Consider the following 21,757-nt stretch of genomic DNA (forward strand, 5'->3'; position numbering starts at 1 on the left):
CTCCAGGGCGGCAGCAGGGCCTGGCGGGCGGCCGGGCGCCTCCACGCGGGGTCGGGCGCTCTGCAACCTGTTTGCCGCGGGCGCGCGCCGTCTGGGGGAGGGGGACAGGGACAGGGACTTGTCTGCCTTCCCTCCCGGGACCTAGGCTGGCGACTGGCGGCGGTGTGGAGAGGCTGCAAGAGGCAGAGCCGCCGCGCCCGGGAAGGCGGTGGCCTCGAGGCAGGGAGGAGCGTGGGCTGTGCCCCGGCTTCCCCGGGCGGGCGCCTCACTAGGCAGCAGTCAGGTGCGGGGCAGAACTTTTCAAGGTCAGCCGGCACCCGCGCGCCTCCCTTTCCGGACCCTTGGAGACACCCAGCGCTTGGACTTGGATGTGGAAGAGGCTGTGGTCAAACAAGGAGGAGGTGTAGAGGGAGGGTGTGACCCCGAGACCCCACCTTCACTCCGGGTCGCATCTGGGCCCCCACCCCCAGCCTGGGCGGGGGCGAGGAGTGACATGTGCCCCAGTGGCCGCGCTAACTTGGCCCGCGGGTGCCGAGCCTGAGCGCTCACCGCGCCCCCGCCGACCATGCGGGTCCTCCGCGCGCCTCTAGCCGGCGCCTCGTGGCTGCTGCTGCTGCTGCTTCTGGGAGTGTCCGCGGACCCTACCCTCCGGGCCGCTCCCGAGTCCCACAACCAAACTTGTCACGGAGAGAGCTGCACCCCTGCCCTGACCCCTCGCCGCGCCGGCCACACTGTGGGGACGCGGAATCCGCCCCGAGACGCTCGGGCGGCCCGCGCGCCCGCCGGGGAGAAGGAGGAGGAGCTGGTGGCGGCTGTGCGCGCGACGCCCTCGTGGGACCAGCCGGCTGCCCCGCGAGGTGACCCGGCTGCGGCGAGACGCGCGGAGGCGGCGGGGGCACCCCTCGCCCGGCCGCCTGGCGCCTGGAGGTGGAGAGGGGTCCTGGAAAGCCCTGGAGCTCTGGCCAGGGGGCACCGCACGGCCCTCCTGCCCTTCCTGCAGACCCCAGAGGAGGAAGCTCAGGGTCCCAGGGGCGCTGGCTGGTTGGGTGTGAGGACGGAGCCCGGCAGCAGCCAGCTCTTTTACAGACCCAAGAGAGCCGGGAAATCCCAGGGCTCCCGCCGCGACCCCCCACCCAGGCCGGCCAGCGCGCCCCAGGGCCACGAAGGGCGGACCCTCGCGCCTCCTGGCCGGGCGTTGGCCCAGAATGGGTCTTCGGGAGACTGGACCCTGGACCAAGGCGGCCCCCGCCGGGGGAACAGCACCAGCCGGCGGGTCCGACTCAAGAACCCCTTCTACCCGCTGACCCAGGAATCATACGGCGCCTACGCCGTCATGTGCTTGTCGGTGGTGATCTTTGGCACCGGCATCATCGGCAACCTGGCGGTGATGTGCATCGTGTGTCACAACTACTACATGAGGAGCATCTCCAATTCCCTCCTGGCCAACCTGGCCTTCTGGGACTTTCTCATCATCTTCTTCTGCCTGCCGCTCGTCATTTTCCACGAACTGACCAAGAAGTGGCTGCTGGAGGACTTCTCCTGCAAGATCGTGCCCTACATTGAGGTAATGCTCTCCAGGGAGCCGCTGGGCATGGGCAGCCCTAAGGATTCTAGTGTCGCCAGAGGGCTGTACCCGGCAAGGAGTCTAGGGCACAAAACTACTGCTGGGCGCTTGTACCTGCCTGAACCCGTTCACTTTTCCCTCTGGTTCCCGCCTTACTTTCTCTTTCCTGTCATGTATGTATGGATGCATGTGTAAGGCCAGGGAGCTTTCTGTTGCCACTTGCAAACTCATTTACTACCACAGAGGATAGGGATCTGATAAAGACCTCATCGTGTGTGTTGTTGTTGTGTACAATCTTGTTAAACGCGCTCATACATCGCTGACCCTCTAGCGGGTTTTCAGAGGAAATCACACGGGAGGAGATTGCCCATCTTTCAGCTGGTGCAGCTGGTGGATTCGGACCTCTTGTCTTGAGTTGACAGGACAGCCCCTTACCATGGTCTGTAAATCTTGTTTTCAAACTATGGAGCTAGTTGTGTATCTGATGCATCACTTCTCAGCTACTCAAGAGTTAATAAGCGGCCAACCCACTGTTATCTTTGCCAGAACCACAAGAAAAACCAAAACAAATATCTTTACCACCTCTCTTCTCCATAGCCAGTGCTCTGACATGACTCATCCCCAAGCACAAGGTTGAATTAAGCCGTAAAATGCTCGTTGCATTCCTCCTCTACTGTCTTCAATATCAAACTTGGAGTAATTTTTTATTTACTTTCTATTACCAAGGAAATCTGCCTTTGTCAGTTGGTCTCATGATGTATAAATAACCTCCCAAATTAGTTCAAGTGTCTTTGGCGGTCTTCCATGCTGTCCCATCTAAATTCTTATGTCATGGCCCTCTCTCTCTTCTCACTCTCTCCCCCCTTCTCTCTCTCTGCTTTTCTCAGTTTCCCAATCATTGTATTGGTTTATGTGTAGGTATGGATAGACTCAGCTCCAAAAAGACTGGCTGTGGTGGCAGAGAATCCTTAACGGTCATGAAAGATATACTGTATATTTGCCATGGTTGTGGACCAGGGGGTTGGATAATCTGAAGGGATGGACCCTAAGGCCGTGGAATAGGTTCTCACACTTGGGGGATGGAAACCTTTTAAGTGAAGTCTGACTGTCTGGTCCTAAGTTAGTGCTTGAACAGTTATTACAGAGGTTAGAATTTGCTCTTTAAATGGCCTCTCTTTAAACACCAGCTCTTGGAAGGAGCCCAAGTACTTCACTGCCAGTTGTGTTTTTAGCCAGCTGGCCCCTGATTTTCTCCATTCAGACTGTCCATTTCATTTATGGAAGCAGAAGAAGGGAAACTGTAAATATTCCAGAGCCCCTGATCCTGTCTGGCACCAGGGCCAGCGGCACCATGCTCAACATTGTTTCAGGGTCTAAAGCTGGGGATAAGTAAACAGAAAACAGCTCTGACTTAGAAGTACCCAAGCAGGAGAGAGTAAATAAGACCCTCTGTTATCCTGACAAGGGTCAGATGCAGGAGCATTCCATGCCTGCTAAATCAGCTGTTGCTGCTTTACCAGGCCAGGCCAGGCCTCCCCGGTTGCCAAGCTGGAAGTAGCTCAGAAACATCTAATATATCTGAGAGACAGTTCATTTTTGAAATGAAGGGGAGCCTTATGTTAGAGACTATATGTCTGTTTACCAGTTGCCTTTTCAAAGCTGATTTCCGTGCAAAATTTCTCTGATTATTTGTTTGAATGATGCAAAAGCAATGGACTTGTGTGAGAAAGACTGAAAGTGAGTTATCTCAACAAAAGAGCATGTTTTGTTTGTGGTCTTGGATGTAGAATGGAAATGAAGAAAGTTCCTTACATGATGAAAGAGGAAAGAATAAAAGACTGAGGGAGGCATAGTGGGGAGAAAGCCCCAAATTCCTTGAAAGAAAACAGGCAGAATAAAAATCCCACTCAACCTCAGGAAAAAATATAAAAACTTTGGATAATTTAATGAAATTTATAACTTTTTAAATGATGGTATTTTATTACATTCTCTGCTTTTCTGTTTAACTGAGTTTGCCTTTTTTAAACATGTGCACACTTCCATTGTGTTTCATGTTTTTATAGTGAAAACTTTTTCACTTAGTGTTATTAAAATATATACTTTTTGTATTTTTGGTTAATTTTCTGCCATCTTTCTTGGTTTTCTTCGATTTTTCAGCTCTTGGTACTGGCCATTATTTTTTCAAAAGAAACAAAGGCTTAGGAAAACTTTGTTTTCTTCTTGAAAACTTTGTTGTTGTTGTTATTATTATTATGTGCTGTCGAGTTGCTTGTGACTCATAGCAACCCTATGTACAAGAGCCCTAAACCCTGCTCTATCCTGTGCCAACCTCGCTGTCTCCGGCCCACTCATTCCCACTACCCCAATCACAGAATTGATCCATCTTAGCGAAGGTCTTCCTCTCCTGCCCTGGCCCTCCACTCTCCTAAACATGGTGTTCCTCTCCAAGGACCAGTCCCTCCTTGCAACATTTCCAAAGTATGTCAGATGAGGCTTTAGAATCCATGACTCCAAGGAGCGTTCCAGCTTCACCCTCTCCAGGACAAACCTGTTTGTTCTCCTAGCAGTCCATGGTATGTATATTCAACACTCTTCTCCAGCACCACAGCTCAAAGATATCAATTCTCTATTATCCCTAGTCACTGTCTAACTCTCTGATGTTGTTGTTATGTGCTGTCGAGTCGTTTCCGACTCATAGCGACCCTATGCACAACAGCCCTAAACCCTGCTCTATCCTGCGCCAACTGCCCGGCCTCTGACACACCGATCCCGATTACCCCAGTCACCGAATCAACCCACCTCATAGAGGGTCTTCCCCTCCTGCGCTGTCCCTCCACCCTCCCAAGCATGATGCCCCTCTCCAAAGACCTGTCCCTCCTGGCAACATGTCCAAAGTATGTCAGATGAAGCCCCAGAATCCTTGCCTCCAAGGAGTAGCTTGGTTTAATCCTCTCCAAGATGAATCTGTTTGTTTTCCTGGCAGTCCATGGTACATTCAGTACCCTTATCCAGCACCACAGCTCAAAAGCATCCACTCTCCTGTCCTCCCTAGTCATTGTCCAACTCTCTGATGCATAACAAGCAATATAGATTGCAAAAAAAAATTTTACTGTTAAAATAGTGAATGAAAACCTAGGATGCTGTATTTCTTTGGTGCTGCCTATCAGAGCCCTGGTGGTGTAGTTTGTCTGGTGTTGCATTGCTACCTAAAGAATGGTGGTTCAAATCCACAAGGTGCTCTATGGAAGAAAGATAGGGAGTCTCTATGCATAACTATTTATAGCCTTGAAAACCCATGAGGGTCCCCCTGGGTCAGAATTGACTTGAAGGCCAGGGATTTGCTTTTGGTTTGATTTAACCCTTCTCCAAAATAGTCTTCTAACTTCAGCACGTTTGTGGAAATAGTTATGTGCCAGTGAGGTCTAATTACCGAGAACAAACAATGCAGTCATAGCTCAAGAGCAAGCATTTTTGCCCCTATGAGATTCCACCACTTTGGCAGAAAAGTAGTGGAAGTTACTGTCCGTTCCGTGTTCTCAAAACAGCAGACTCTGAGGTAGAGATATGTTTGTGGGAAGTTTACTGGGGAGTGCCCTCAGGCTGGACACTTCTTAGCTGTATTGGGCAGAGAGAAGTGAGCTGTGGTGATACACTCCCAGATAAGATCTTTGCTGACCCCAGGAGGATGGTGGGACTGTGGTGGCTAAATGGTTGTCCAGAATTGAGGCAAGGATTGTTGTTAGTTGCCATGGAGTTGACTCCATGCATTCATTCATACATACATACATATACACATATACTAATATACTATAATATAATACAAAACAATCTTCATACTTTGTGATGTTTAAGCTTGTTGTTGTAACACTTGTTTCAGTCCATTTCACTGAGGGTTTGCCTCAATTTCACTGACCTTTTACTTTACCACTAGGGAGCTCTAGGGACACTGTGGTTAAGACATTTGGCTTCTAACCAAAAAGCTGGTAGTTTGAATTCTCCAGTTGCTTCGAAGGAGAAAGATGGGGTGGAACGTCTGTAAAGATTTGCAGCTCTGAATCCCCATAGGGGGCATTCTAAAGAGCTTTGGGGGCCTAGCGGTAAGGAGCTGCTCTACAGTCCCGAAGGCATGCAGTTCAAGTCCACCAGTTGCTCTGCAGGAGAGAGACGGACAATCTCCTCCCATGAGATTACACTGCTTCTGAAAACCCACTGGAGGGTTGGCTTTGACTCGACAGCACATGACAACAGGGGCAATTCTACTCTTGTGTTTTTTGGTCACTGTAAGGCAGAATCAACTTGATGAAAATGGATTTGATTCCTTTTTTATGAAATATGGTAAATAATTGGTCTTTCCAGATGATGGATCCAAGTAAGCAAGATAGAATTTTGTCATCCACCCTAACTAAGGAGCATTCTGATTGTTGTTATATCCTCTGTTGGACTAGGTACTGGATACAGGCTGCCCCAGCAGAGCAGGAGTGAGCCTTGGGCAGGGTGGCTCTCTTTGGTCACCCACGATTCCCAGAGAGGACACAGCTGAGAGCTGCCAATCACCACCAGTCCTGGCACGTGGGAGAGGACTATGCCTTTGCTGAAGGACTTTGGGGCTTAAGGGGCGTCGTCTAGGGGGTGGGAGAGCACAGTACCCACTTCAGTGGTATTTATAACCCCTCCTTTTAAAGAGGAACCAAGTGAGCACCCTAAAAATTGCATACCTATAAGGAGCTCGGATGGCTTAGAGGTAAGAAATCGCACTTACAATGCAAAGTAAGTGGTTCGAATCCACCAGCTGCTCCCAGGGAGAAAGATGGGCCGTCTCCTCGCGGGAGATTTACTGCCTTGCTGGAGGGTCAGCTATGGGTCAGTTCCACCTCGGTGGAACACACGAGAAGAAGTCACTGACAGAGGAGCCCTGGTAGTATAATGGTTCTACACTCAACTGCCAACCAGGAGATCGGGGTTCAAACCCACGAGCTGCTCCATGGGTGAAAGATGTGGCAATCCGTTTTCCTTTTTGTAAGATCCCATCTTTGGAAAGCAGATGAGACCGTTCTGCGGTGTTCTGTGGGTTCACTGAGGGGACCCTGGTGGCCTAGTCCTTATGAAACAGTGCTGCTCCTCTCACCTAGCAGGCTGTTGAGTCTACTGATATCTGTGAGCAGAATCGTATCGAGTATGTGTTTTCTTCTTGATATTCTTTGGCTGCGTGAATTATCTCAGTCACAAAAGGACAAATACTGCATAGTGCCCCTGTTGTAGAACAGGACTGACATCAGGGTTGGGGTGAAACTGAGAAAGATTGGATAAATTACATATACTGCATTGAAACAGATGAGGGAGAGAACTGTTTAAAAGAGATATATGATTGTGTATTATGGTCATGACAAGAGTCCAGAATAAAGGTTGCATAGTGGAGTGTACTGGGGGGCGGGGAATTGTATAACAATGAAATAATTTTTTTTTTTTAACCTTTCAAAGAGAAGAGGGAACTGAGGGGGAGAGGTGGGCAGGGAGAAAAATACAGCAATGAATGAATGAAAATCCAAAGTCTCTGTAAACGTTCATTAAAATTAATTTAAAAAGGCATTCTGTATATACTGAGCATGAAAAGGGACAGCTCTGCTCACTGTCCTCCTTCATACACACAGATTTATGACTTCTGAGGTTTACATTCATCTTATTATTAATTGGCATATTCTATAGTTGGTAGCTCCTTAAAGTTTTAAAAACTGTGTTAATCTGAGATAACTGTATTCCAAACATAATTATTTTGATGAACAAAACCAAGTTGCTCAGTTCCCATGGTATTTTCTTAAATTGCCGAGTGTTTCAGAGAGAAGCGTTACAAACGTGCATACTCAAGCTGTCCTGCAACCTCGCCCTTCCCAGATTTTACCTTTTGGTGCTAATATGTCAAAAGGTATTTCTTTTCATTTTATTTAGATTCATCATTTTCAATGATCCCTCTATACCATTTTCTTTTTTTAAAGTTATTTTATATTATTCTGATTTATTTGCAAACTTTCAATATATTGTTTTTCACAAAAGATCCTTCCCATTTCCTTCACTCCACCCACCCATCGAATTGTGCAGTCCTATGATTAACACCCTACTGCCCCCCCCCAACCCTCCCTCCTCTCCTTCCACCCTCTCTCTCCTTGGCTCCACATACTCATTCTACAGGAATGGTTTTTATGCAGTATTTGTCTTTGTGGAACTGAGTTCACTCAGCATAATGTTCTCCAGTCCCCCCCCAAGCTAGGTAGTAATTTACAAAGTGATTGCTCCTGTGTGCTGTGTAGTATTCCCATTGTATGAATACACCATCTTATATTCATTTGTTGGCTCTTCATACCACATGTTGGGAAGGGTGGAGGGTGGCAAAGGAGAGGAAGGCCCTCAACCAAGTGGATTGACACATTGACTGCTGCAGTGGCTCTTGCATGTCAGGAAGTGTGAGGATGGCGCAGGATAGAACAGGGTTCAGATCTTTTGTTCATAGGCTCTCTAGGAGTTGTATTCAATGACACCTAACAACAATAACCTGCATACACACATACCAACTTAGTAGAATGCCTGATTTTCCACTTCCTCCAGCTATCTATTTCACCTACTACAAAGTTTAAAATTTATCCTAGTTTTTAATTCATTTTGATTTTAACAGTTTCTCTCTCCTGTCATTTGCCTTCGTTTTTATTTCCTCTATTGTTGTTGTTAAGTGCTGTCGAGTTATAGACGACTCAAAACGACCCTATGAATGAAAGACCTGAACACTTGTATAACTTTCATCATTTCTCTAAGTTCATAGAGTTTCTGAAGGCAAGCTATTTCAGAATAGATGCCTCTATTACAGTTTTGTTTTTTCTTTTCTCCTTTATAGTTTGAACAATAGTGTATTCTGAAGAGGGTAGTAGAATGTTGGAATGAGGCAGTTTTGTTTTGTTTTTATAAAGGTATTTCCTGAGCAGAAACTGCACACTGTATAATTTACATTTAACTCTTTCTTTTAATTTTAAATTGTTGGCATGAGACTTGAGAAGAACACCCAACTTCTAGGGTTTATTGCTTGAAAGAGAGTCTTGGCAGATTTGCTCTTATTATGAATAGGAATGCGATGGGAGTTGTCACAGTTGACAGCTTTGATCTTTATACTCCAGGATTATGCTGTCTTTATGGCCTGGTGAGGCCAGGGAGAGGACCAAGGCAGGATGGAATTGGTAGAAAAGGGGAACTTGAATGCACTGTGGCTATTCTAATGGACACACCATTTGACTTTAGTTTCTCCGATAGTTACCAGGGAAGGCTGTCCTCAAGGTGCCGTAATCATGTGTGAGAGAAAGAGAAAGTGCAGGGGGAACACACAAGCAGGTATGCAAATTATTTTGGCATCTGGATGTCAATCATGTTAAGGGAATAGTAATAGACACTTCTACCACCTGATTTCCTTTCATTTCTTTGGGGATCTAACATGAGCAAAGCCAAATAGTCCAGACATTGATTATCGAAACTGGAACAACTCTACACGTTACTTGATGAAAGCCAGTCAGATGGAGTCCTTCATCTAAACTAGATCCCCTGTTTAAAATAATTTGAGGTTTTGGAAGATTTAGGTTTCTCTTTACTTTAAAGGACCCACCCCTTCAAGCATGTAAGTTAAGTTAAAAGGGTTTTGGCATCATTGCAATCTTAGATCCCACATGAGATGAGGAAAGTTCATCTCACCAGGGAATGGAAGACATGTCTGTCATTGCCTTTGGTTGTTGTTAGTACTGACAGGTCAGAAAGGAAGGGTGTGTAAGGCTACAGGTGACATTACAGTACAGATATTATTTTTTAATTATTATTAATTTTAATTAAAATTTATGGAGATTTTGGATTTCCATTCATTCATTGTTGCGCTTTTCTCCCTGCCCACCCTCCCCTCCAGTTCGTTCTTTTTTTAAAATTTTATTTTATTATTTTTGTGTGAGTGTACTGTCAAATCAGATCTGACTAGTACAGGAGGAGATTGTCCCTCCTTCCCCGGCAGAGCATCTGGTGGATTTGAACCGTATGCCTCTGGGATTGTAGTTGCAGCTCCTTGCCACTAGGCCACCAGAGCTCCCCTTCTCCAGTTCGTTCTTCTCTTTGAAAAGTAAAAGAAAAATTCTTTCATTGTTATATAATCCCACCCCCCCAGGTCCACACCTCTGTGCCGCCTTCATTCTGGACTCCGGTCATGACAATAATACCTAATTATATATACCTTTTAAACAGTCGTATAGATATTCTTAACAAAATCCCCTAGCACCCCTACATTCATGTAGTATCACATTTAGCATGGCACATGAGGAACTAAATGCTTAAGTGGTGGCTCAGCCATTAAGTATTCTGATAGACTTTTAAGTGAAAACATACAGTATGATGAGCAGTTTGAAGGTTAATGATGATATGCTCAAGGAAAGTGAACTTGATGTATGTGAAGGGTTCTTGACAAATATTTTATGACTTCCCGTTAATCTCTTTGTTACAATTTTCTGCATCCTCTATGCAAATGAAAATATTCTGTTGATGAGTCCAGCAGAAAGAGTAAGGGGGGAAAAAAAGCCATGCTAGTAGACTATCCTTTTCTCTTTAACTCATTCATGAAAGTTGCATGAGGAAGTTTACAGAGTTGGAGTACTATTTATGAAATAAAAGTTTTATTAGGTTCAAATGTGAAGTTCAAGTAATGTCCTTAACTATCGACTGTAATAAAAAATATATTTTCCTTTTCTTAGATGAGACTGCATCAGAGAATTTGTAAAAGAGCATAGATTTTTTTGCTTCTCTTTTAGCGATATTATCTGACTTTCAGCTTCTCAGGATTATATATAAAATAGTAATACCCAATAACTGATTGAGGAGCAGTTTGATTAATTCATTATTTTCTGTAACCCCTTTTCATGCATGTCATCTTTCATTCATCTACTGGTCGTCCATTTGTTCATCAAACATTTATTGGGTTTTTCTTCTCTATTGGGTGTGGTGGTGTGATGGGACAGGGCTAGGAATGGGAGAGCAGGCGAAAGAGATTTCCAAGATGCCTGACATAAATGAGTTCCTTCTACTAAAGCTAAAGAAAAAGAGTACAGATAATGTTCTAAGATGTGATGCGTACTTTAATAGAACTTTGCACCAAGTATTTTAAAAGTACAGAAATGGCCTTGAGATGACTCAGGCCACAATCACATTAGATTATGACTGAAGAGGAAATGAAAATTCTTCTCCTTCCAATTCTTTTACAGCTATATTCTTGCCATTAATCTTTATAAATGTTTCCAGAGCCTTGATGCATAGTGTGGTGAAAATTTACAACTATGGAAATCAATGCATTCTTGCTTTCTCTTTTCTTCTTTCTTGTCTGGGGAAGGAGGCAGCCAGTAATAATTGTCAGAATAATTTGAGCAGATGAAACAATCCTAGGATTTTCTTCAAAGGTAACTTATGTTTGTGCATCTCTGTTTTGGAAGTATTAACCATTAAGCTTAAGTAGAGGGTCATAGAAAAAGAAGACCCAAAAAAAATAGATTGACACAGAGACTACAATACTTGCCTTCACATAATTATAGGTGCTAGGATGGCACAGGTGTTTTCATTCTGCTGGTCATAGGATCATCATGTGTCAAAACTGACTTGATGACACCTAACAACAACAACAACAGTGTTGAGATAGTCTCTAGGTTGATCAATTCATTCTACAGTCAACATTTGACAGGTGTCTGACTTATTTGACAGCAATTACAAGAATTAGCTCTGCAACCCCTACCCTTAATCATGCCCTCAACATTAATCCCTCTTCACCTGCTTCCCTCACCTCAGTAAACTTTGGCCTCTAGATTACACTTAGATTTTAATGTAAGTGAGGTTATACAATATTTATCCTGTTGTTATAATTCAGCATGAAGTCTTAAACCTATTGATTTTTGTAGCATGTGTCAAGATTTCATTTCTCCTGCTATCCAAGAGTGAGTGTGTGTGTGTGTGTGTGTGTGTGTGTGTGTGTGTGTATGTGTGTGTGGTTTACAGTTTAACTGTCTCTCGCCCTGGCTTGCTCAATCCAATGGAGAGACTAGCCAGTCCTTATGTAGATTGTTGATACCAGCCAATCCCGTGGCGTGGTAGATACACAATCCACTTGTGAGTAGGCTAACATGCCCCATCCAGATCTTCCCGCACAGTGACATAGAAAAACAGTGGCTAGGAAAAGTCATATTGCGGCTTTGTTCACAATAGCAAAGAGCTGGAAAAAAAACCCAAGTGGCCATCAACAAATGAAAGGATAGAGAAGTTCTGGTACATTCGCACAGTGGAATACTATGCGGCACTGAAAAACAAGGAACTCATGAAATACTATGCTAAGTGGATGGGCCTAGAGGACATTATGCTGAATGAAATATCTCTGTCACAAAAGGACAGATATTGCATAGGGCCACTATTGTAAACAGGACTGACATTGAGGTTGAGGGAAGACAGAGAAGAAGGGGAAGAATGATGTATGCTGCATTGCAACAGATGAGGGAGAGAACTGTTTAAAAGAGATATATGATTGGGTATTATTGTCATGACAGGAGTCCAGAATGAAGGCTGCACAGTGGAATGGACTTGGAAGGAGGGATTGCATAGCTATTAAAGAGTTTTTCTTTTACTCATCAAGGAGAAAAATGAATTGGGGGTTGGGGGTGGGTAGGGAGAAAAGCTCAACAGTGAATGCCTAGAAACCCTAAGTCTCTAAACTTTCATTAAATTCAATAAAAAAAGGAAAAGCTAAAATACAAAAAAGTCATGTTGAAAGAAAAGCATGTGCACTCGTGTACACACACACACACACACACACACACATACATGAGAGCGCAGGTAGCCTAGTGGCAAGTAGCTGCCCTGCAGTCCCAAAGGCACATGGGTCAAATCTACCAGCTACTCCACGAGAGAAGAATGGACAATCTGCTCCCTTGCAGTTAACTGCCACTGCCTCTGAAAACCCGCTGGAAGATTTCTATATATTTATACACTCACCCACCCTCCACACACAGTCATTTAACCATTCATCTCTTGATTGAACATTTAGATTGTTTGGCCTTTGAGTATTGTGATTAATGTTACAGTGAACATTGGTATGCAGTGTCTTCAAGTCTTTTGAAGTCAATTTATTGGGTCATATGCTAGTTCTATTTTTTGCTTTCTGAGGAATTACCATGCTGCTCCTGTTACAATGATTGCACCATTTCGTATTTCCCCCATGAATGGATAAGAGCTTCACTCATCCATTCTGTTATTATTTTCTAGTTTTTTGGGTTTTTTTTTCAATATGAATTATGTATTGGGCTTTTAGTGGAAATATCAGTGGTTCAAATCTATTAGCTCCTTTGTGGGAAAGAGATAGGAATTCTCTTCTCATAAACCCTTACAGCCTGGGAAACCTGGGAGATGAATTGGAGACAACTCAGTGGCAGTGAGCTTGATTTTGATTTGTCACGTGCTGTTGCTGAGAGCCACAGAGTCAGAACCAACCCATAGCTGACCCTCTAGTGATTTTTCAAAGGCAGTAATTTGCACAGGAGGAAACTGTCCATTTTTCTCACGTGGAGCATCTGGTGGATTCGAACTGTGTACCTTTGCCTTGACAAGGTAATGAGTTGCTTATCACTAGGTCACTAGTGAAATAGCAACCCACTGCGATGTTGATTTGTATCGTTCTGATGGCAGATGAAGCTGAGTTTATTTGTTTGGTGGTCATTTGAATGTCTTTTTTTGTGAAATATCTATTCAGGTCCTTTGCCCATTTTATGATTGGATTATTTATCTTTGTTGTTTAGTTGTCAACACTGTATTGGTTATTAGATTTTTATCAGGTATGTTTTCTGAAGATATCCTTCTAGGTGGTAGCTGTTCTTTTTACTCTTTCTGGTAAACTAAGACTAACTCTCAAGTATCCTAATTAAAACAGTATTCCTTCTGCCAAAAGAGATGATCTCATAAAATTTTAGGTGGAGTGGAAAATTGAATTGCAGCAACCTTAACTGCAGAATCTTTCTATTGCAAAAATAAGGATAGTTTTCACAAAACTTCCATAAAATGCAAGCTGTAATTACAAGTCAGGAGTATGCTTGGGACAGACTATCTTCCGTTTGTGAATTTATGATAGCTTTCAATCTTATTTGTCAGCACCATTGAATGGTTCATAGCACTAATGAGTCCAAGGTCACTAGTCTGATCTCTGTGAATGAGTCATTTTCATTAGCTCTATGACTGTACCAAAGGCAACTATTTTTTAAAAGCACAGTAGTTCCTCTTCATAGCTTAATTGTTAGTTCCCTTCGTCCTAGCTTTTCTCTCTTCTCATAGGTTCAGATCCCTCTTGTGTAGGACAAACATCTTATAAACTAACTTACAGAAATCTATGAGATTTAGAGATCATTTGCATTTTTATAAGAGGCTTGAATGAAGAAAGATTTCCTCCTTAACAAATTACCACTGGTATAATTTAAGTTAAAAGCAGAGATATTTCCTCTTACAAGGTGACTTTTCAGTATCATTTGAACCATAATTACCCAACCACAGATAGATGAGGCTGTGTCCAGTTTTGGTTTGAATTTGGGTTCCCCATCGCACTAATAAAGCTTATTAGTCCCAAGGAAATAGATGAAAGTGTCTATCTTTTCTTTAGAAACTCATCAGGATCTCTGTGTGAACACCTGAAATTCTGGCCACCTTGTGCATCATCATAATATTGAGAATGGAAAACTGGACCCCGAGGGGGGGGTCTTCCATTTTGAAATGACTTTGTTATTATTTAGAATAAATATAGGTTAGAAACATTTCTGAAGACCTGGTTAATTTGAGTAAATGGCTTATCTCTCAGAAGAATGATGCTAATCTTGCTTCATTTGCATTTTATACTAAGAAGGGCTTGACAGATTTATAATTAAGTTATAATGTGTTAGAAAAGTTGTTAATTTTTTTTAAGTACAAAAAGAATGTACTGTGTGACAAAAGTCATAATTGATAGGATATTCTAATTCCATGTAGGACTATAAAAGGAAAGGATTTATAGAATCAAGACAAGTCTTGAGATGATGTGATGGCTTTTAAATAGTCTTAATTGTTTTTAAAATAAGTGTGAGCATGTTGCCCATATTAAGCAAGAGGAAGGTGGAAAATGAAGCAATAATGGCAGGCTCTGTTCTCTAAATATTTTTCCCCCCATGGAATTGAGAATGATGTATAGATGAGGTGGTTGTTGTTAGGTGCTCTTAAGTTGTGTATGGCTCATAGAGACCCCGTGAACAAAAGATCCTCACACTTCCTGACACACAAGAGCCCATTGTGCAGTCACCGTGTCAATCCACCTGGTTGAGGGTCTTCCTCTCGTTTGCTGACCCTCGACCCTTCCCAGCGTCATGTCCTTCTCTAAAGAAGAGCCCCTTTTAGCAACTTGTCCAAAGTATGTGAGGTGAAGCCTCATCATTCTTGCCTCCAAAGAGCACTCCAGCTGCACCCTCTCCAGGACATATCTGTTTGTTCCCTTGGCCATCCATGGGATGTTCAAGTCTCTTCTCAAAGCTCAAAGGTGTTAATTCTTTTTCTCTCATCCTTCTTCTTGTCCAGCTCTCAGATGCAGAGCAAGTAATCAGAAAGATTATGGCCTGAATCAGACACATCTTAGTCCTCAAATTGAGATCATTGCTCCTAACTAATTTGGAGAGGTCCCTAACGGCAGATTTTCCCTGTGCAGTGCATCTCCTTATTTCCTGACTGCTGATACCAAAGATGGTAATTGTGGATCCAAGCAAGGTGAAGCTGTTGACAGTTTCAGTCTCTCCAACCATCACGATGCTGCCTATGGTTCCAGTGGTAAGAATCTTTGTTTTCTTGGCTTTGAGATGCAATCCATACTGAAAGCTGCATTCTTGATCTTCTGCAACAAGTACTTCAAGTCCTTCTCACTTTCAGCATGCAAGGTTGTATGATCTGCATAACACAGATTATTGATAATTCTCCCTCCAATCCTGATGCCACACTCTTCACAGAGTGCAGCTTCTTGAATAATTTGCTCAGTATACAGATTGAATATGTATGGAGAGAGCATACAATCCTGCCACACTCCGTTCTCAATTTTAAACCATGCAGAGTTGCCCTGCTCTGTTGCCACGACAACCTTCTGGCCCAGGTATAGGTTCCATATGAACACAATTAAGTGTTGTGAGATTTCCATACTTCTCAATCTCAGCCACAGTGTTATGATTCACACAGTCAAATACTTTTGCATAGCCAATAAAGGACAAATAGACATTCTTTTGGTATTCCTTACTTTCAGGCAGGATCGATCTGACATCAGCAATGATATCCCTGGTGCCACGGCCTCTTCTAAATCCTCCTGGAACTTCTGGCAGTTCCCTATTTATGTACCGTTCTAGCCATTTAGGCTAGGTATCATTAAAATAAGTGAGTTTAATGATGCCAATGCGACCTAGTGATAAGGAACTACACTGCCAACCCAAAGGCATGAAGTTCAAATCCGCCAGCGACTCCACAAGAGAAAGATGGGCAATGGGTCAGTTCTAAGTTAAAGGTTCACAACAACAAGGTGTGTGGGAGTTCAGATTAAATTTGACATTAATGATGGTAAGAAACAGTTCTCTCTTACTTTGATAGTGGTCAAAAAGATTTTCTTCCTAGAGAGGGGAGTGTGGTGGTAGGGGTGAAATGTGCCTCTTGCTCACGCTGTTTTGGTTGGTTGTAGTAATGAAAGCGTGTCTGTGCCGTGTAGCCTCATTTGCATGCTCGTTGTAATGGAGACCTTTGAATTAAGGTCATCTCCTTCACATAAAGTCAAAGTCATTGTCAAGGAGTCGGATCCCACTTACAGCTGACCCTTCGGCAGGTTTCTGAAGCTGTAAATTGCGTGCAAAGAGATTGTCCGCCTTTCTCCTTCAGAGCTTCTGGTGGATTTGAACAACCACAGAGGCATGTCCTTTGGGTTAACTACTCTCTACTCCTCATGGACTAGGCCACCAAGAACTCCTTTCAGACACGATAAACAGCGGCTCTGAAGGACATGGCCTTCCCGCTGGTGCTGATGGTGACTCTTTGGTGGGGAAGTTGTCCCGCGTACTGTAGGAATGAGGATTTTGGAAAATGCGAGAGGAAGTGAATGTTATACAAACTCAAGCCCTTTAGCATTTCAAAGGAAACCCTACCCTGTGCTCATCCTGCTTTTTTTCTTGCCTGATTGTTAGGCCTGAAACCACTGACTTATAATAGATTATCATTCATGACCCAAATGAATGGGCTTCTTTCACAATAATGCCCTTGTTTTCAGGACTGCTTTTATACAAAAGATAGCACATAAATAGATGCCCTAAGCAGTGTTTCTGAGTTGAAATAAAAGTTAGGTTAGAATACAGTTGTCATGAATTTTGGTAGAACGTTTCCTGGTTTATAAAAATCAGTTTATTCCAGTAGCTTCACTGCACCTGTGCATTGCAAATTCAATTTCATATGAAGGAAATTCAGCTTGCAAGTTTGTCTCCTTCACTCCCCTTCATCAGTGGTATCTCTTAGTTGTAACAGGTTAGCAAAAGACGACATTATATGCTTGATCAAGGCTTACGTCCTCTGCGCTGTCAGTTTCACATTCCGCCTACTTTCCATCATGATAGTCTCTTCCTGCATTGTTTTGTGTCAGAAGTAACAAACTCCTGAGAAATGGGACAACAGCTAAGACAGTATCTGAGGAGAGGAATGCTTTTCATAAAGGACTGTGTGTTCTTGGTTCTTATAATTTTGAGTGAACAGAAAACATAATTTTGGAAACAAAATTAATACATTGGTTCAGGTTTCCTCAAGGTCTGATATTTGCACTCAGAATCTTGAACACTGAGGCGAAAGAAATCCAACTGTACCTTAATTTATACAGTATCTTTTCTTTCTCAGTTATTAAACATTTTATAAAAAAGGATTCTTTTTCTGTTACACTTTTAGCTGAAATGTAAGAAAGCATTTACCTTGAAATTGACTAGGGAGGGAAATAATTATTTTTTTCTTATTATGAAACAAGACAGTTTGACTTAAAGGTTTTTGTTGTTGTTTTGTTTTTAAGGCATTGTTGCCAAAGACCTTGCTTATTTAGTAGTGTTAAAAAGCTTTTAAAAAAATACTCAGGATAATTACTGAATGGGAAATTAGGATTCTTTAATATAAGTGTGAGAAGAAGAATTAATGCCTTTGAGTTGTGGTGCTGGAGAAGAGTATTGAACATACTATGGACTGTCAAGAAAACAAACAGGTCTGTTTTGAAGAGAGTGAAACCAAGTTGCTCTTAGGAGGCAAGATTTTGAAACTCTGTTTCACATACTCTGGTCAGTTGCAAGGAGGAACCAGTCCTTGGAGAAAGACATCACACTGGGAAGTGTTTTGGGGCAGCACAGGAGAGCAAGACCTGGGATGATTTGGATTAACACTTAAACCTTAACTTTAGACCTGTCAGGGGTGGTGAGATTAGCTCAGGATAGAGCAGGGTTCAGAGCTGTTGTGCATAGTATTGCTGTGAGTTGTAAGTCAACTTTAAGGCACATAATAGCAATTCTATACATTTAACAAAAGGACAAAATGTTTGCGAGCTCGGGTGTGGCAGTAGTCCCTACTGTGGGCCTCTAGTTGAAACCAATTCATAGCTCACCCTTCAGCAGGTTTTCTTCAGAGGCTGTAAATCACACAGTCTTTGCAATTACTTGCTATGCATCAGGAAGCTGGCAGTGACTTGGGATGATAGAAGGAGAATTGATGCCTTTGATCTGTGGTGCTGGAGAAGAGTATTGAATATATCATGGACTGCTAAGAGAAAAAAACAGGTTCATCCTGGAGAGGGTGAAGCCAGGCTGTTCCTTGGAGGCAAGGATCCTGAGGCTTCATCTGACATCCTTTGAACATGTTGCAAGGTGCCATCAGTCATGCTTGGGTGGATAGAGGGACAGTGCAAGAGAGGAAGTCCCTCAAAGAAGTGGATTGACTCAATGATTTGGGTAATGGGGGTAGGCATGTCAGAGACAATAAGGCTGGCACAGGATAGAGCAGGGTTTAGGGCTGTTGTACATAGGGTCACTATGAGTTTCAGGCGACTCGATGGCACATAACAACAACAACAAATCACATGGGAAGGAACTTTCCTCTCTTTCCCTGTGAAGCAGCTGGTGGATTCAAACCACTTGCCTTTTGGTTGACTTAGAACTCCTTATCGAGTTGTCTTTATAACTGATAAGTTCAGCCTTGCCTGTGATGACAGAGTTTGGGAGAGAACCATGCATTTCCACGCAAGTGGCTACGTTCATTCTGTTCTTTTCCCTGGTCAGTCTGTGTGTTTGGTGTTGCTTTGTTTTCTAACAAAATTTAGCTGCTGAATCCAGAGGCTATTTACAAAAACTTCCATTATTTTTCTCATGTTTTGTGTCTTGCATTTTAAAAACATTCTGTGCATGTTTATTTCCCTTTTCAGTGAACTTTAATGGTATATTGTTTTCTCAGAGTCTTTGGGACAGGAAGAAGTATACTTTACCCTCAGATGCTCCAGTGGCGTACTGTGTTGTGTGCCTCTTTGTTAACTGAGAGGTAGATGGTTCCAATCCACCAGCTTATCTGAGGGAGAAAGATGGGCAGTTTCTTTCCATGACGTTTTACTGCCTCGGAAACCTAATGGAACGTTGTGACCAGTCAGAATGAACTTGATGGCAGTGGATTCTTCTTGATACTGCCTTTTGGAACAAGTGCCTCAGAAAATTGGAGCAAGAGGAAAACTCCATTCTTAGTTTGTCACGTGTCACTTGAAGTGCCTGTGGCATTATATTAAATCCAACAGCAATTTGCTTGTAATGAAAAAGAACGCTTTTCAGATTCCCCATATCCACTGCCAAGAAGTTGATTCTGAATCACAGTGCCCCATCTGTTGGATTTCTGAGTCTTTACAGATGGAGATTGTCCATCTTTCTGCCTTAGAGCACCTAGGAGATTCAAACTGCTGACCTTCTGGTTAGTATCCTGACTTTTTAATTTGAGTTAGTGAGATATTTGAAGTATATGATATAACTGAGATTATTTTGCAGTATGGTCAATTTAAACCTTTAGAATTTATATTCAGAAACATTGTGAATTTCTAAATTAGTAATACCTCTGTAGTACAAATTGGATCCTTAAAATTCATTACATTATGAGAAGGTTTAACCTTTTCCAATATTAAATGATCCTGTAAATTTATAAAATGACATGTAGAACTGAAGGGATTCTTTTCTGAGTCCTTTCTTCTTCCTATACAGGAGCAAACGGCCTGAAACTTGAGGAGGGTTACATTGTGTCTCAAACAACAAAAAGCACATTGAGATAAGAATTCTGGGTGGTCTCCAAGTTCTCCTGCTTTGGGGCACTGTCCTTCCTTCCCACAACTGCTAACAAAGAGTTCACGTGGCCAAACCCAAAGTTAACTTGTGCAGATAGGCTACATAGGCTATAGTTGATTTACAATAAATTAGATCATATCCCTTAAGATACATCCACATAGCAAAGAGTTTTATGAGTTTGCCAACCTATAAATCTAGTTAGAAGCAGCAATTTCTCGAGAAGAATATTTTTTTAACTTTTCCTCCAAGTTTATGAAGTCAGTAGTTTTTTAGCTGCATGGAAGAGTCCCAGATCAAGGGCAGTTCACAAGTGACCAAGAGTGACGCATCATCAGACTACCTGTGAATCTGTAGTGTGCAGTCTGTAGAGTGTCCTTCTACTTGGAAATAAACTTGTGAAATGTGTGCGTGTTAGCAGGTGGGGGAAACCATGAATGTATGTACTTCTGCTTTAGATTTCCAATCTCTTGACAATGAAACTCACATTAATCATTATTGCCAGTGGCAGCATAGATGGTTCTGCTAGAACAGCATATTCTAGAGATGTTTGTTCTTTGTCTCTCTTGGTTTCTCTTCACCCACCTGTCAAAAGTTCAGCCCTACGTTGCTCACTGAAAGTTTGGGAAGTTCAGACCTCCTTACAACTCCATGAAAGAAAGGTGGAACCGTCTGTTCCCTCCCATGGGGTCATGATGAGTGAGAATGGACTTGGCACACAAAAATAGCATACATACATACATAGGTATATTTATATCTATGTAATCTCTGTCTATGTGTCTTTAGCATTGATCTAATCTAGTACATGAATTCTAGCTGCCTCTGTCTATCTGTACACATGACCTAGTGGTAAGAAGTTGTGTGCTACCAACTGTAAGACACGTAGTTCAGATCCACCAAATGCCCCATGGAGAAAGATGGACAGTCTCTTTCTGAGATATACAGGCTATTTGCTGCCTGTGACCACCCGCTGGATGGTCAGCTATGGGTTGATGCCAACTCAGTGGTGCATAACAACAGTAACAATGTGTGTGTCTCTCTGTGTGTGTATATACACACACACAGACACACACATACATATATACATATTTGTACATACAGTAAATAAAAGAACCTGGTAGCAAGTGACTATTTTGAAAGATTGTTAAACAGAATATTGGTGGTTTGAATTCTCCAGCCACTCCAAGCAAGAAAGAGGAGATAGTCTCCTCCTGTAAAGATAGTAGCTTCAGAAATTCCATGCCTCACTGTCATATTATCATGAGTCAGCCTTGACTTGATGGCAGTGGTTGGCTTGGGTGGTACAATCTGTTAAGCATTGGAAGATGAGGAGAAAGAGTGGAGGTTTGAACTGAATCTCAGAGGATCTTCCAGGTGAGATGTTTCTGACTGGTCACAGCTACTGGAAACATTGTATGTACAGCAAGTGCACTTCTAGTCTGCACCAGATGGGCTCACCGGGTATTGGAAGTGATGTGATGGCAATTGCTTTGTTGGGTTCTTTTCTATTCTCTCTTTCTCTGTGTGTGTGTATAAATACTTGTAATTACAGCAAATGGGTGTGGTGAAAGGATACAGTCTGGGGCACACCTTTCCTGATTTTCCCCCCTGAATTAACTGGTTTTCATTGTTTCATTTAATTCTTCTGTGTCTGCCAATTCCTTTTGATACAATGACTCAGTATATTCTTTCCATCTTCTTTTGATACCTCCTGGATCATTTAATATTCTGCCTAAAGCATCCTTGATTTTAGCAACTCTGGGTTTGAATTTGTGCTTTAGTTCCTTGA

General features: G+C 42.9%; 1 protein-coding gene across 1 annotated transcript in view; it reads left to right on the forward strand.

Moving 5' to 3' along the window:
* The first annotated feature begins 565 nt into the window (after window positions 1–565).
* Window positions 566–21,757, forward strand: part of GPR37 (G protein-coupled receptor 37 (endothelin receptor type B-like)) — a 33,703-nt gene continuing 12,511 nt past the window's right edge. Inside the window, exon 1 of the mRNA XM_006896096.1 lies at window positions 566–1,564. Within this exon, the coding sequence (XP_006896158.1) occupies window positions 566–1,564 (999 nt within the window). The remainder of the gene's footprint in view (window positions 1,565–21,757) is intronic.

This window comes from Elephantulus edwardii, unplaced genomic scaffold (assembly GCF_000299155.1).
Source record: "Elephantulus edwardii isolate Elephantulus edwardi_28Jun2011 unplaced genomic scaffold, EleEdw1.0 scaffold00181, whole genome shotgun sequence".
In the NCBI taxonomy this organism is placed as follows: domain Eukaryota; kingdom Metazoa; phylum Chordata; class Mammalia; order Macroscelidea; family Macroscelididae; genus Elephantulus; species Elephantulus edwardii.